This window comes from Mercenaria mercenaria, chromosome 14, assembly GCF_021730395.1.
Source record: "Mercenaria mercenaria strain notata chromosome 14, MADL_Memer_1, whole genome shotgun sequence".
Classification (NCBI taxonomy): domain Eukaryota; kingdom Metazoa; phylum Mollusca; class Bivalvia; order Venerida; family Veneridae; genus Mercenaria; species Mercenaria mercenaria.
The window spans coordinates 3638054-3651129 of record NC_069374.1 but is presented as its reverse complement, the minus strand read 5'-3'; the positions used below and the strand labels follow the sequence as shown (position 1 = coordinate 3651129).

Sequence of the window (13076 nt, the reverse complement as noted above, 5' to 3'; positions counted from 1 at the left end):
GAGTGCTGTATCTCCGAGATTTGAAAACTGAATAGAAATGCGTTCCAGTTTTGGCAATTTTGGTAATGTATCTATAATGATCTCTGATTGTTCAGGCTGAAAACTATAGAAAGACACTATACGAAGATTTATTGCTGCAGGCAGACATTTAACTAAAGAAGATTGCACATCAGGTTGTAAGCGTCCTATTGCATAGAGCTTCACTGAGGAAACATCAACATGCAGCTCTGACAGAGGAACAGTATCTAACCCAAGATCCTCAAGTTTCTTATGCTGAGATAAGTCGAGGCAGAAAGCATTACAATGATCATCATGCTCTATGCAAATTATGTGTGCCAGATTTATTAATGTCATTGTTGTTCTTGTCATCAGGTAATAAAATAAACGTTCAATATCACCATGCTTCAGACGAATATTCCTCAGATAAATTATTTGCATATTTGTCATGCTCGACAGAATGCTCACTGTTTCAGAGGGAATTTCCATGATTTCTCTGTTCAATAACCTATTCTGAAAAATTATGAATTCTAGAATCAAGCATGTTAATGTTTGTACTGATCCAGAAAGTAACCGATGCAGATCTTTCACTTTAGGAAGAGCCTGGATGACTAATCTGTGTAACGAACGCATATCTTGCAGACCAAGAATTTCAAGTTTGTCTGTGAACTCCTCTGTAGTTCGGCATTCTGATATACTAACTGATTTAATCTTTTCAGTATTGTCCTCTGTTAACAGTTTAAGTATGCCACATGTTTCTATTGATATTGTGCTATCTATAAGTAAATCTTCGATAGATAGATAAGCATTACTTTGACCACTGCTACTTATTTCTTGAACCGAATCTGTTAGCATGCGCTGCCACGATTTCATTATTTCCCAGCATTCAACTGATTTCGGCACATAACTTTTACTAGTTATGATGCTGTTCCTGAAATACTCAATTTTCTCATCACGAGACAAAGTTTCCCCGATATCTGTAAAATCTTCCCAACGGCAGCAGGGCTAAATCCGGCAAGAAATATAAAAACATTAGACATCTCGAGTATAGCTGGCAATGTATTACATACTTTGTAAATGTCATCTTTTATGTCTTGATTGTGCGATGATATATAAAGGGCAGCAAAATACTCTTGGACGGATTTATGTTGAAATGAAAGGATACTTCGTCTTCCTGAGACTAAATCATAGTCTTTATTCTGTGACAAAAATCCTATTTCTAAACAAAATCTGAGGATGTCCTCCTATATAACTTGAAGCACTTCAGACCTATCAAATACAAGATTACTTTCTGCTTTCGGACTAAATAGTTTTTTAAACGCCAGTAACGCAAGACCAATTAACACCTCGTAATGCGATTTACAAATGTTATTCGACTTAAGGCAATGGGGGATTTCATAAGTGGTTTCTAAGTTTTGTCCTCTCATTGGTGGCAAACCTTTATTATCTATCTTCAGTAAGCCCCGAGATAGTGTTAGTGTTATTATATTAGTATATATTTCGCACTTTGTTCTTCCTATTGACTTTCCGTCAAACCACAGACAAATCATTTGCAACAAGATGTAGGGAATATATCGCAAGTTATCGAGCTTCAGAGTCGACGTTGCACTTTCGAAATCTTCAACGGTCTTTGGCTGGTCTGGTAAGCTTTGTCTGTTTAATACTGTGATAGCATTACTTGTAAGTTCTTTCGTTGATGTTTCGTCCAGCTCATTAATTTCTATATGTCTGTCAATTTGACTTGTACCCAATTTTATAACGTCAAGTTTCCAAGGACGTGTTGTCGTCAGGACTGTGCATCGTTCTCTTGCAGGTATGTGGGGTGTTGCATGAACATCACGACGACCTCTGACACAGCTTGTAGGATGGGCCCATTCGTCTAGACCGTCTAGAAGAACTAAACATGCCCTCTCATTTAAAATATCCTCTAAGTCAAGTCTAGAAAACCGAGAAAATCTTGCTAGATAGTGAAGAATGCTGCTTTCAATCATGTTATCTAGATCGCATATAGAGGTATCTACATCTCGTAATGAAACCATGAATAAGAATTCAAAGGTTTTCATGGAATTTATATCTTCTGACTTGAATGTCTGCTCTACCATTTCAGTGGGTCTATGGGCTTGGCACCATGTCATGCAGATTTTTTTTGCAAAAGATGTTTTTCCAACTCCGGCATTTGCTGTGATGTAAATGTCTTTGTACAATTCACCATCTCCACGGAGAAACACGTCACGGTATGAATGTATTGAAGCCTTTTTAGGAAAATCCTGACACTGACCGAACTTCCTTTGCATGTCAATGGAAGTAAGTGGTGGATGAACATAAAAGTCTGTCAGTGGAACATCGTGTTCTTCTACGAGAGGGGAAACCGGAATATTAGAGTAATATTTTCTGTAGAACTTGATCAGGTCTTCCCTCATATCTGCAAAATTCATGACTCATCATTTTTTCTAAATTGTCTTACATTTATATTACCTATTCATATAAAATGTTTTGTTATACACATATACTCAGAAACAAGAATTTCTTTGAAATATCTTTACAAATAAGACAAAAAATGTTATACATCATTCTAAATAAGTGTAAGGATGATAACAGGGACTTTTTGAACTTTGGATGATATTGATTAGTTTTGAATTTATCGCAAAAGAACGATTTTGATAGGGTATTCTCCATTGCAAATTCTAGTATTTTTTTTTATTTTCAAGTTCAATTTATCTATTGGTAGATTATTTAACTTCTATGTAAATAATAAAAGTTGTAAGACGATACTTCGGAAGCACAGAATGCAACCAAGCAAAATAATAGCAGACTTGATTTGATTGAGTCTGTTCATGAGAGGTAATGGAAAGTGCAACACCTCCCACGCCCCCTAGCACCGGCTTAAGCGGAACTCTATTACACATGTTTTGAATAAACGTCATGATCCCAAAGGACCAGAAAATATAACAACACTGAATCAACTAAACATAAAGCAATATTTGCATGTAAAATCTTAATGTGTTTTGAATATTTCTTTTTCTAAACGTTATATTGGCTAGAATATTTTACGGAGACAATAGAAGTTTTGGTAATAACTGTTGTAAAGATCTAGTAAAACTTTCTGATATAGAGTTGGTGAATCAAATAGAAACATAATTCACTTTCAATTTAAGAAATGACATATAGCAGGATAATGTCTTAATATATCTTAACAATACAATGATGCTATAGGTCTACGGAATGATTAACACGTTGACTATAACCGATTCAGATAACTTAAAACTGGGTCCTGCTATATTCTATTTCGAATTTAATATGACTTTCTTGTAAAAAGTGAATGGAATATGGAAGCACTATTTCATTGCGCATGTATGGTGCCAAGAATAGAAGGTCAACGTCATGTCGACTTTAGATTATTGAAATACATCGTGCGATATAACTTAGGCGTGAGTATAAGTCTAGTGAGTTATTCTGTGCACCTGATTTTAGATTAAGAGCGTGTTAAGTAAGTAAGTATAACATCTTTTTTGAAAACTTCGACCTGGCAGCGACTATTGACGGCCCATTTTTCAGCTGGCATAGTATATCGAGTCAAAGCTAGTCAAAGCTCTGATCAATAATCTGTCGTATTTCCACTTTACACTGAGGTTTTAACAACAGCACAAGAACAATAAAGTTTTAGCCAGTAAGAATAAATATGTAAAAAGGGACGACGTAAATCTTTTGCAAATGTTACTGTTTCAAGGGCAATAGCTATAATGGTATGTTATGTAATAATTGTGCTAACAATAAGAAATAAAGCGCTTTTACTTATTCCAGGTTTATAATTTGAGCCGCGCCATGAGAAATTCAACATAGTGTTTGCGACCAGCATTGATCCAGACCAGCCTGCGCGGATATGCAGGCTGATCTGGATCCATGCTGGTCGCAAACGCATTATTTTGGTTTTCTCATGGCGTTGCTCATTTAGTGTTACATAAGCGATATTTCCAGAAATTGAAATAAACTGAGATCTTCTATACCGTACACACATCCTGTACGTTTCGTGAAAATTGAAGAATTTCCTTTTCAAATAAAAAATACATTCAAGTTACAATTTTATCAAAACACATGCGTTTTTTGAAAACCACACATTCTACATTTGACCTTTAACAGAGTGGCTGAGGTGAAATTTTCAAAAAAATTTTTTGTTTCTAATTCCTCCCTAGTGTTGTATGAATTGTCTTATGTGGTTAGATTGACAAGGAGAAAATGAACTATAATTTTAGGTATTTGGATGTTGTAAAGCACGTGGAGCCTCTTTTCATAGATTTTATAGTAACTTTAAAATACCAAAATAGTTTCTGATATACGAATATTCAAACACAATATGTTTGCGGCTGATATTTTTTTTTGAGACAGTATGTAATAAAGTGAGATAGTGTCACAAAAAAATGTGTAATATCTTAAAAACTTAATTTCGATTAAACCGTAAACTTTGAATTTTAGTCTACTAGATGTCGGCATGTTTGGAGCTAAGACAGCTCAGATCTTGATATCTAAAAATAATTCAATATCATAGCTGAAAAGATTTGGCTGAAAATTTATTGCCACCTCTAAATTCGGCATTTAAACAATCCCACTTGATATTCACCTAAGCAAACACAAAACTCGACCTTTTATTATCTGAGATTCAAACCAACAGCTGGCTTGACAGTCCAGAGCCTACTGAATTTTCGGTGTTCTTTTTATCTGTTGCACTTACATTAATTCGAACAAGAGCTGTTGGGAAATTCAAATTGTTTTTCGTCACAAATAAAAGGTTTCCTTTTCCCCTTTACTTCGAAAATGAATTCCAAATTTCTATTTCAGCACTAACTTTACCGAACTACATTTACATAATAATAATTTAAAATATGAAGCAACTGGAGTACAATTTTTGAATCTAAATAAAAATGCATATTACAGAAGGTACATTTAGTTGATTTTGTTATGCTCTAATTAACACTTTTGACAGAGTATTACTTACTCTCCTCGAGTTCTTCTCGTCTGCTTGTAGTATGTGTTGCCTGGATCTTTATCTCACGTTGTGGTAGTTCGCCTGCAACTATGACACAAATCACTATTTAGAAGTTATGTAACAGGCACTATGCAGAATGAATAACTGGCAGGAACTTTATATTGTATATAGCACTATTAATTGAGCTACGAAACAGAAACTAGTACGTACTAATAAACTTTGATAATGTGGCAGTTGAGACCAAAAAGTCCAGGGATGTTCAAAGATATTCCGTGATAGATCCATTGTAAAGCAAATATTGGATTTACCTGTATTGGAAATTAAACAGTGTCGACTGGATTTAGGTCAACTGCCACATTATCAAAGTTTATTAGTATATGGGTAGAACCAACAAAGATCAATGGTCAATATATTTGACTTTCGGTACGATATATAGAACATACGCCGTATACGTCACGCGTGTAAAGCACCTGCCGTGTAAATAAGTGTTTCAATCTGTAGCAATGAATATCATGCGGATGTCAATGTCTTTTATCGTTTAGAGAACATTGACGTACACCAGGTACTTTTAAGATTTCACGAAATATGAACAACCACGCAGTGCATAATTTCAATATATTTTATACATACACATATAAACGGCTAAGTGGGACGAAGTAAGTTTCAAAACCATCAGGATACAAACTGCTTCACTGTCACTATTACAATTGCAATGTTATCATAATGTTAAAGATTTGTCCACCACTGATTTATCGGCCAAACTAGTCATACTCTAAGGTGTTTCAGAACCTGAGAGGCATGACTCATTGTGACAATAATGATTACTGGTCATCAATAAAAATTATCAGATGGTCCTTCAGAAGTCTGTTATAGTTTTGGGTACTATATATTAATGGCTTTCTAATCTGTAAAAGCCTTCCTACCGACTAAAATATATCTTATTTTAAGTTAAAAACACCTGATCAACGTACACATTCTATTAACTTTCCTGCCCATTTTACTACTCTTATGGGTTTCTTATGAATCGGATTAAATGCAATGCATTGTAAAAACCTTATCGGAAAAGAGTTTTCAACTATATTCCTTCATGTATGTTTATACAAACTAGTTTATACTTGATATACCTTATTCGGAACTTTTATGATCTGCTGACCAGGCCAAACATGTATTAACAGATTACTCACCATCGCGTGATGTCTGTTGACCTGGTCAAAACGGTATACTATTCAACATTATATAAAAAGTAATGTGAGGCTAGTTATATCTATGTCATCATGTCTGGACTATTTAAAGGTCAACTACATTTTATAAAACTCCCTTGTTCAAGGTGTTGTAGCTCTGCGATGCGTAGTATGTACGTAAAAATAATGTGTTATTTCAAGCCACCAATTCGCGTCAGAGTGTGGTTTTACATTTAACAGGTTGGAACTGCTCATGTTTCAATTAGACAGTTCAGTTTGTGCATTTTAAATAATGAAAGGAACTTATTTGTATAAAATCTGACTGCTTTATTGTTTAAATATCACCTTGAATCGGTAATCACCAAGACACAAAGCGAAGAACTGTATTTGTCACCCCTAGTAATTGAGTTTAGTTTAATTTAATCATATTTTATTGCTCTCTGTTTCAATATTACACACAATATTAGTAATTAATGACAGGGTAACAACATGATATTTTAACTGCGGTTATTATCAGAGCAGTAAAATTGTGAAAGTTCACAAGTTTGATATCTAGTGTATCATTCACAAACAATATCGACATAAATAATTGTTATGAATAACAATTACTATAATTTGAAGACTGAAAATTTCAGTTATGTAACGGCGGGCAGTTAATCTAACCAGTGTTCCTGGATTTATACCAGTACAAACCTGTTCTCCGCAAGTAACTGCTACTTCCCCACATGAATCAGAGGTGGAGGGCGAATGATTTCAGACACAATGTCTTTCATCAAATCGTCTAGGAGAACATACGCCCCGCCTGGGAATCGATCTCACGATCCCGCGATCCGTAGACCAACGCTCTCCCCATCGAGCTAATTGAGCTAAGCTGACGGGCTCTATCATTATTTTAAATTGTGCTTTGAACCAGACAAAAAGGACGTTTTTCATTTGTTCTTGAATGTAGACATAGACATGATTTACAGTAAAGATACTTTCAAAGAAGAAAAACTACGTCTTCTGTGTGATGAAAAACATTGCTGCAAACTCACCAGTTTCAAGTTGCAGTCGCAAACACATCCATAACCAGGTAAACGTCATGCCTAGGTAAATCTTATAGGGTACAGATCTACTTGATTCAAAAAGTAACTACGCCGACCAGAGCAATGTGATTTTAACGACAGCCATTCCTCAATCCAATTATTCCAAGAAAATTGCTGGAAGCAAACTATTCGATTTTTTCCTATCATAACTGTGGAAATGATCATAATAATACTGCGGCAATATTACTTTGAGAATAACTAATTAGAGATATAGATATATTCAACGATATCAGTTGTAACAACGTTACCTTGTTTTAATTTCTCCCTTTCTTTTGCACCTGTTTTTTCTATTTCTTGTTTCTGCTTTTTCGCTTCACACTTGATTTCGCTAATAGACGATCGTTTTGATGCGGTGATCCTATTCAAACTTGCGCAAGTAAATGTTTTTACATTTGTTATTGAGTCTTTAACATTCATCAAGTGTTGAATAGATGCTTTTGCCTTTTCTTGAATGCATTCTATGGCTTCCTTAGTATCCTCTTTGATGGCTTCCAATGCGTCTTGTTGCTTTTCTTTGATTGCACTATTTAAAACCGTTGTAATGTCGGCTGTAGTTATAGTAAGCGTGTTTAATTTTAACTGAAATGAACAATTTCTACATTAGATATGAAAAAAAAAAACATCAAACCAACACTGTGGTTAAGGTTTCTTGATGATGTGTTTATGATATGGGATCATTCGCTTGACGAGCTGCATTCATTCATCAATGAAATAAATAGTTTCCATCCGAATATTAAGTTTACTCACACCATATCGAATAAATCCGTTTCCTTCTTGGATGTTCAAGTATCGAAAAGCGATTCGCTTCAAATTGAAACAGATATTTATGTGAAAGAAACAAGCAACCATCAGTATCTCGACTACACTTCATGTCATCCGAAAATGTGCAAGGACGGAATTCCTTACAGCCAGGCCAAACGTTATAGGAGAATTATATCGGACGACGATTCATTTGATTCATCACTTCATGAATTACGTGACTTCTTTTTAGACAGAAATTATCCTAAATCTGTGATAGATGCAGCTTTTGAAAAAGTATCACATATGACACAAAGTGACGCACTAAATTCCTCAACCAGAGACAAGAAAAATGTACTCCCATTCACAGTGGTATATAATCCGTCGTTACCAAATATTGGCCGTTCAATTAATAAATACTGGGATCTTTTGAAGTTATCAAATAACAAAGGTGTTAATTTTGTGCATAATACGTACAAACCTACTGTAGCGTATAATCGGCCTAAGAATCTGCAAGACTTTTTGATAAGCTCAGAGTTTACGACTAACAGTACGAACATTTGTGCATCTGAAAGTTGTAAAAGAAACCGTTGTTCACATTGCCTGCGTATTAATACTGGGACATCATTTACGAGTCACGTTACAAAGGAGACATTCAATTTACGTCACAACATGAACTGTCAAACTAAAAACGTAGTGTACTTAATAACATGCAAAAAGTGCAACATGCAGTATGTTGGACAAACTATGCAACCTGTTTCCAAACGTATGAACAGCCACAAATTTGATATATGTAATTTCATTGACTCTGCATTCTCTTCCAATGTTGCTACACACTTTAATGCAAATAATCATTGTATGAATGACTTCTCATTTATGCCGATTGATATTGTGAAAAATAATATTGACCGTCTCTGTAAAGAAACTTTCTGGATCCATAAACTAAAAACAAAAAGTCCGGAAGGATTAAATTCAAAACTGCTATTTACAATAGATTAAATTCATGAATATTATGCATGTGCAGTTGTACATTTACACATATACTCTGGGTACTATTCCGTTTTTTCCTATCGCCGCTTTTTTATGTAATCTTCCTATAGGAAATTTTGGGTATTTTCATATCCGGGATAGTACCTTGTACTAATTATATGTATATAATTATATGCATTTGCATTTTGATATTTTGATTAACGTTTTCCCGCCATTTGACGTTACGTTATCAGTTTTACGTCACGTCCGTTGTTTATATTTGTATGTGTATTATCCTGATGAAGGCGTTAGCCGAAACGTTGATGAGATAAAAAAAACTATACATAATACGTGTTGTTGTTGAAATACCTATTACATTAGATATGCTCATATAATCATTATACGAAAAAAGCCTTTTCTTCAGGCAAGGTCATCTTCGAGACCTTTCAAGGGGTTGCTAATGCGCAACTTTTACGCGCATATCGTGGCCGTTTTATCTTTTGCTGACAGAGCACAGATTACACATGTAACAAAACATTTTAATATTCTCCTCACAAAACAAAACAGATCTCTTATTTACTTTTGTCGAAGCAGTATACGTTTGTGTGTGTGCGTGGGAGGGGGTGGGGGTGGGGGGGGGGTGGGGGGGGGGAGGTCGGGGAGTCTTTGGTAAATATGTTGGAATAGTGGGAAAAACTGAGGGCAACATGAGGATTTATATTAATTTTTCCTCCAGACACTACCAAGTCTATAAAAAAATCTTCCCAATGGGTATGTTGATAAAAGAAACTGTATTTTTTCTTGCTACACCATACTAATATCAATATATTTATTTCTTTATCATATGTTAATGTCTAGAAAAAAGTCCCATAAAGTTTCATGACTCCAGGTCAAATACATTTTGAAATATGCGGGGCACGAACATTAATGTCGTAAATGCGTCTGGTCTTGCAGAGTTAAATCCCAATAAAAAGAAAACAAAAGAACTGTGCACAAATTCACATGCTAAATAAATTCCCTACATTGTTTCATAAATGTAGGTCAAATATTTTAAGATATAATTGTGCAATACGAACTTAATGAGTATAAGCACTTTATTTGTATTTTTCACTAAAGTCAATGACCATGACCGAATGGCACCCCAAACAGAATACCAGATGCACAACTTCATTTGCTACATAACAATCCTCTAATGTTTTATGAATCTTGGTCAAATACATTTTTGAGACAGAAACGAAACTTTTTATGCAACTTTTTACCAAATCAAGGGTCATAACTCTCAGCTGACAAAGAGCAATCCCAAACAAAACTCAATTACACAACTTCACATGCTCAATAATAATCCTATAAGATTTAGTGACTCTATGTCAAATACTTTTGAGAAACGTGTATGCCCTTTTAGCATATTCTGACTAAGGCAAGGGCCATAACTCAAGTCTGGCTCAATGAAATTCCAAACGTTCAACTTCACATGTTCAACAATATTCCAGTAATGTATTATGACCCTAGGTCAAATCCTTTTAAAGATAAGTCCGACACAAACTTTTATGCTATGTATATGTTTTACAAAATTGAGAGACATAACTCTAGTCTTGCCCAGTTAAATCCAAAATAAATCACCAGAAGAACAACTCCCATGCTGATCGACACTCCTATGATAGGAAAATACTTGTTGGGATGTGCATGACATAAAGTCGGACGGACAGACGGACGCTCGAACGAACGGACAAGGGCATATCAAAGTGCTCGCCCCCAATCCCCACAAAAAGATGGACACAAAAACAAATTTTAGTAATTTCTGTTGTTTTACCTGATTTAGTTTATCCACTGCCTCCTGTGCTTTTCGATCAGCTACCAGGTATTTTAAATCGGACAAAAGGTCCATAAAGATGTCAATGTATTGCATCAGCTCTGAGTCGGTGAGGTTTAAATCCGGCGAATGCCGTATTAAACGACCTACCTCCCGTGCCTATCAAATAGGTAAAAACGATATACTGAAAATAGCAGCGAGTGACACTGGCCTTATGTCAAGCTGACAAATTGTGCAGAGAAAGAAATCGATATTGCCCGAGGTCATTTCCCTTTGTAACACTAATTAAAAAGAAAAGAAAAACGTGACAAATGCTGATTATGGACTGCACTGAGTAAATTTTCAGTGGACACCCCTTTGAATAATAAGTGGTATTGCCAAAAACAAATGATGGGACTAGTCCTTTTAGAAATTAAGCAGGGTAACAGGACGCTTTTCATTTTGATCAAGATATTTGTGATCAGTGATTCAGTTTTAATTATATTCGTATTACATTTTTTTCCAATGAATTATCGAAATATTAGAGTGAAATATCTGGAATTTACACAGTGAAAATCTGAAATATATATCTTACAATTTCACTCGTGACTACGCCACCCGTGAAAATATTGCATCTGTGTTCACTTGTCATGCTCGTGAAAGATATTTGAATCTTTTCTCAAAAGCAGCTCTAGTTAATTATGATGTTACATTTTTTTTCGTATGACGTAATTAAAAGATACCATTAAATTGACATATTACACACATTAAACAGATTTCACACATTGGCCCGGTAGTGCAGGTGAGAATAACATCTTAGGTACATTTAATATCAAGATAACGGGGATAATTTATGATTGCGTTTCAAAATACATCTTATCTTTAAAACATAAAAAAATGTTCCTCGAATAATAGGACATAATTGTATAAATATGGTAAATTTGAATATCAGTATGTAAAGCCTGGATTTACAATAAACTACACAGATTCAACACTTTTTGCGCCAAGTCAATGTATAGCCTAAGGATTCATTACCCTATGTTTTCTTCAGTGGCTAAAAGTTAAAATTATGATTGAATATAAAACTGTGTAAAGGTAAGTGTATAGTTTTTTTACAGTTGTTCAAGACAGAGCATTGGCTTTTAAATTCTTCTCATTGCAATCTGCGATTTTATGAAGATATACTGAGTGGCTTATAGAATGTGGTTACTATTTACCTGAATGCAGACATTGTTCGACTGATTAAGCTGAGCCGCCATTTTGTTTTGGAAACGTTTGTTGTTGATGATGACAGCCAAAGTACCATTGAAATCAGTATCTTCAAGTCTAGTCACACCTGAATAACCATCCGGAGGCATGTAGCAGTTTGCGATTTCAAAGGCATCATTACTCCAAGATGGTCCATTATATCTGTGTTCACGTCGAATAAAGTCCCGAATATCTTGACATAGTCCGTTGGAACATGGCTGGTTAGGTCGTCTATCTGACTGACCTGTATCATGTAATTTACATCGACTTTTCGAGCAGAAGTTTTGTGTCGGACAGTCTAGAACATTTTCTGTAGTACATGAGTTACAGCCGGTTCCAGCAGGCAAAGCTTTGTTTTGGCAAATTGCTGTCAAGAGGTCCTTTTGAAAGTTTGTTAGCTCGTCACGGACAAAGTCGTCCAATCCTTCTTTTGTGAAAAGCACGGCGAGAGCACCTTTTAGCCAATTCACGAACTCCTTATCCTTAATTGGTGGTACTAACGAAGCCATTACATTGGTCAACCAATAAAACGTTTAGTAAGATAACAATAAATCTGGCATCTGGCAATACCTAAAACAAAAGATAGATAAACAGATAGATATTTATTCAGGTTGAAAACACACATTTACAAATTATGAGCACAGACATTTTCAGTAAAACAGTTATTGTACTTAAAACATTTGATATTGCAAATTATTAAAATAACATTGCAAGAATAAAATGCCTAAATCACTGTGTCTAAAAACTCTGATAGTGGTAACAAAAATTATTACAATTAAATTAATATCATAGGTATCTGGAAAAGAAAGTTATACCCAATCATATTCTTTATATCTGTTACATAGTATGATTAAGAATACACCATAGAAACAATTTCTAATGTTATTTCAAGACTAGATTTGTAGAAAGACTATGCAAAAGCGTGTGTGTAATAACCTAGGATGGCCCATGAAAGTTCAAAAGCTTATTTCCAATGGGGTCCAAAAATATTACACTTATTATTGGTAATATAAAAATTCAAAAGAAGTAACGTAATATTATAATGTTGCAAGAGCAACTAACGATAAATAATTTAGATATTCGAAATT

General features: G+C 34.8%; 1 protein-coding gene across 1 annotated transcript; it reads right to left on the bottom strand.

Moving 5' to 3' along the window:
- Positions 1-1236: 1236 nt before the first annotated feature.
- LOC123526329 (uncharacterized) lies at positions 1237-12128 on the bottom strand. The gene is made up of 5 exons (XM_053522847.1): positions 11958-12128; positions 10762-10920; positions 7493-7823; positions 4988-5065; positions 1237-2419 (listed from the first exon to the last, which is right to left on the bottom strand). The coding sequence occupies exons 1-5, from the start codon at positions 12096-12098 to the stop codon at positions 1242-1244; spliced, it is 1887 nt and encodes a 628-aa protein (XP_053378822.1). The 5' UTR covers positions 12099-12128; the 3' UTR covers positions 1237-1241.
- Positions 12129-13076: the final 948 nt, after the last annotated feature.

Coding starts and splice junctions, on each gene's coding strand:
- LOC123526329 (XM_053522847.1), bottom strand. CDS start 12,098: ATGCCTCCGGATGGTTATTCAGGTGTGACTAGACTTGAAGATACTGAT. Junction 10,921..11,957: donor CGAACAATGTCTGCATTCAG/GTAAATAGTAAC, acceptor CCTATTTGATAG/GCACGGGAGGTAGGTCGTTT. Junction 2,420..4,987: donor ACGAGAAGAACTCGAGGAGA/GTAAGTAATACT, acceptor TGAATTTTGCAG/ATATGAGGGAAGACCTGATC.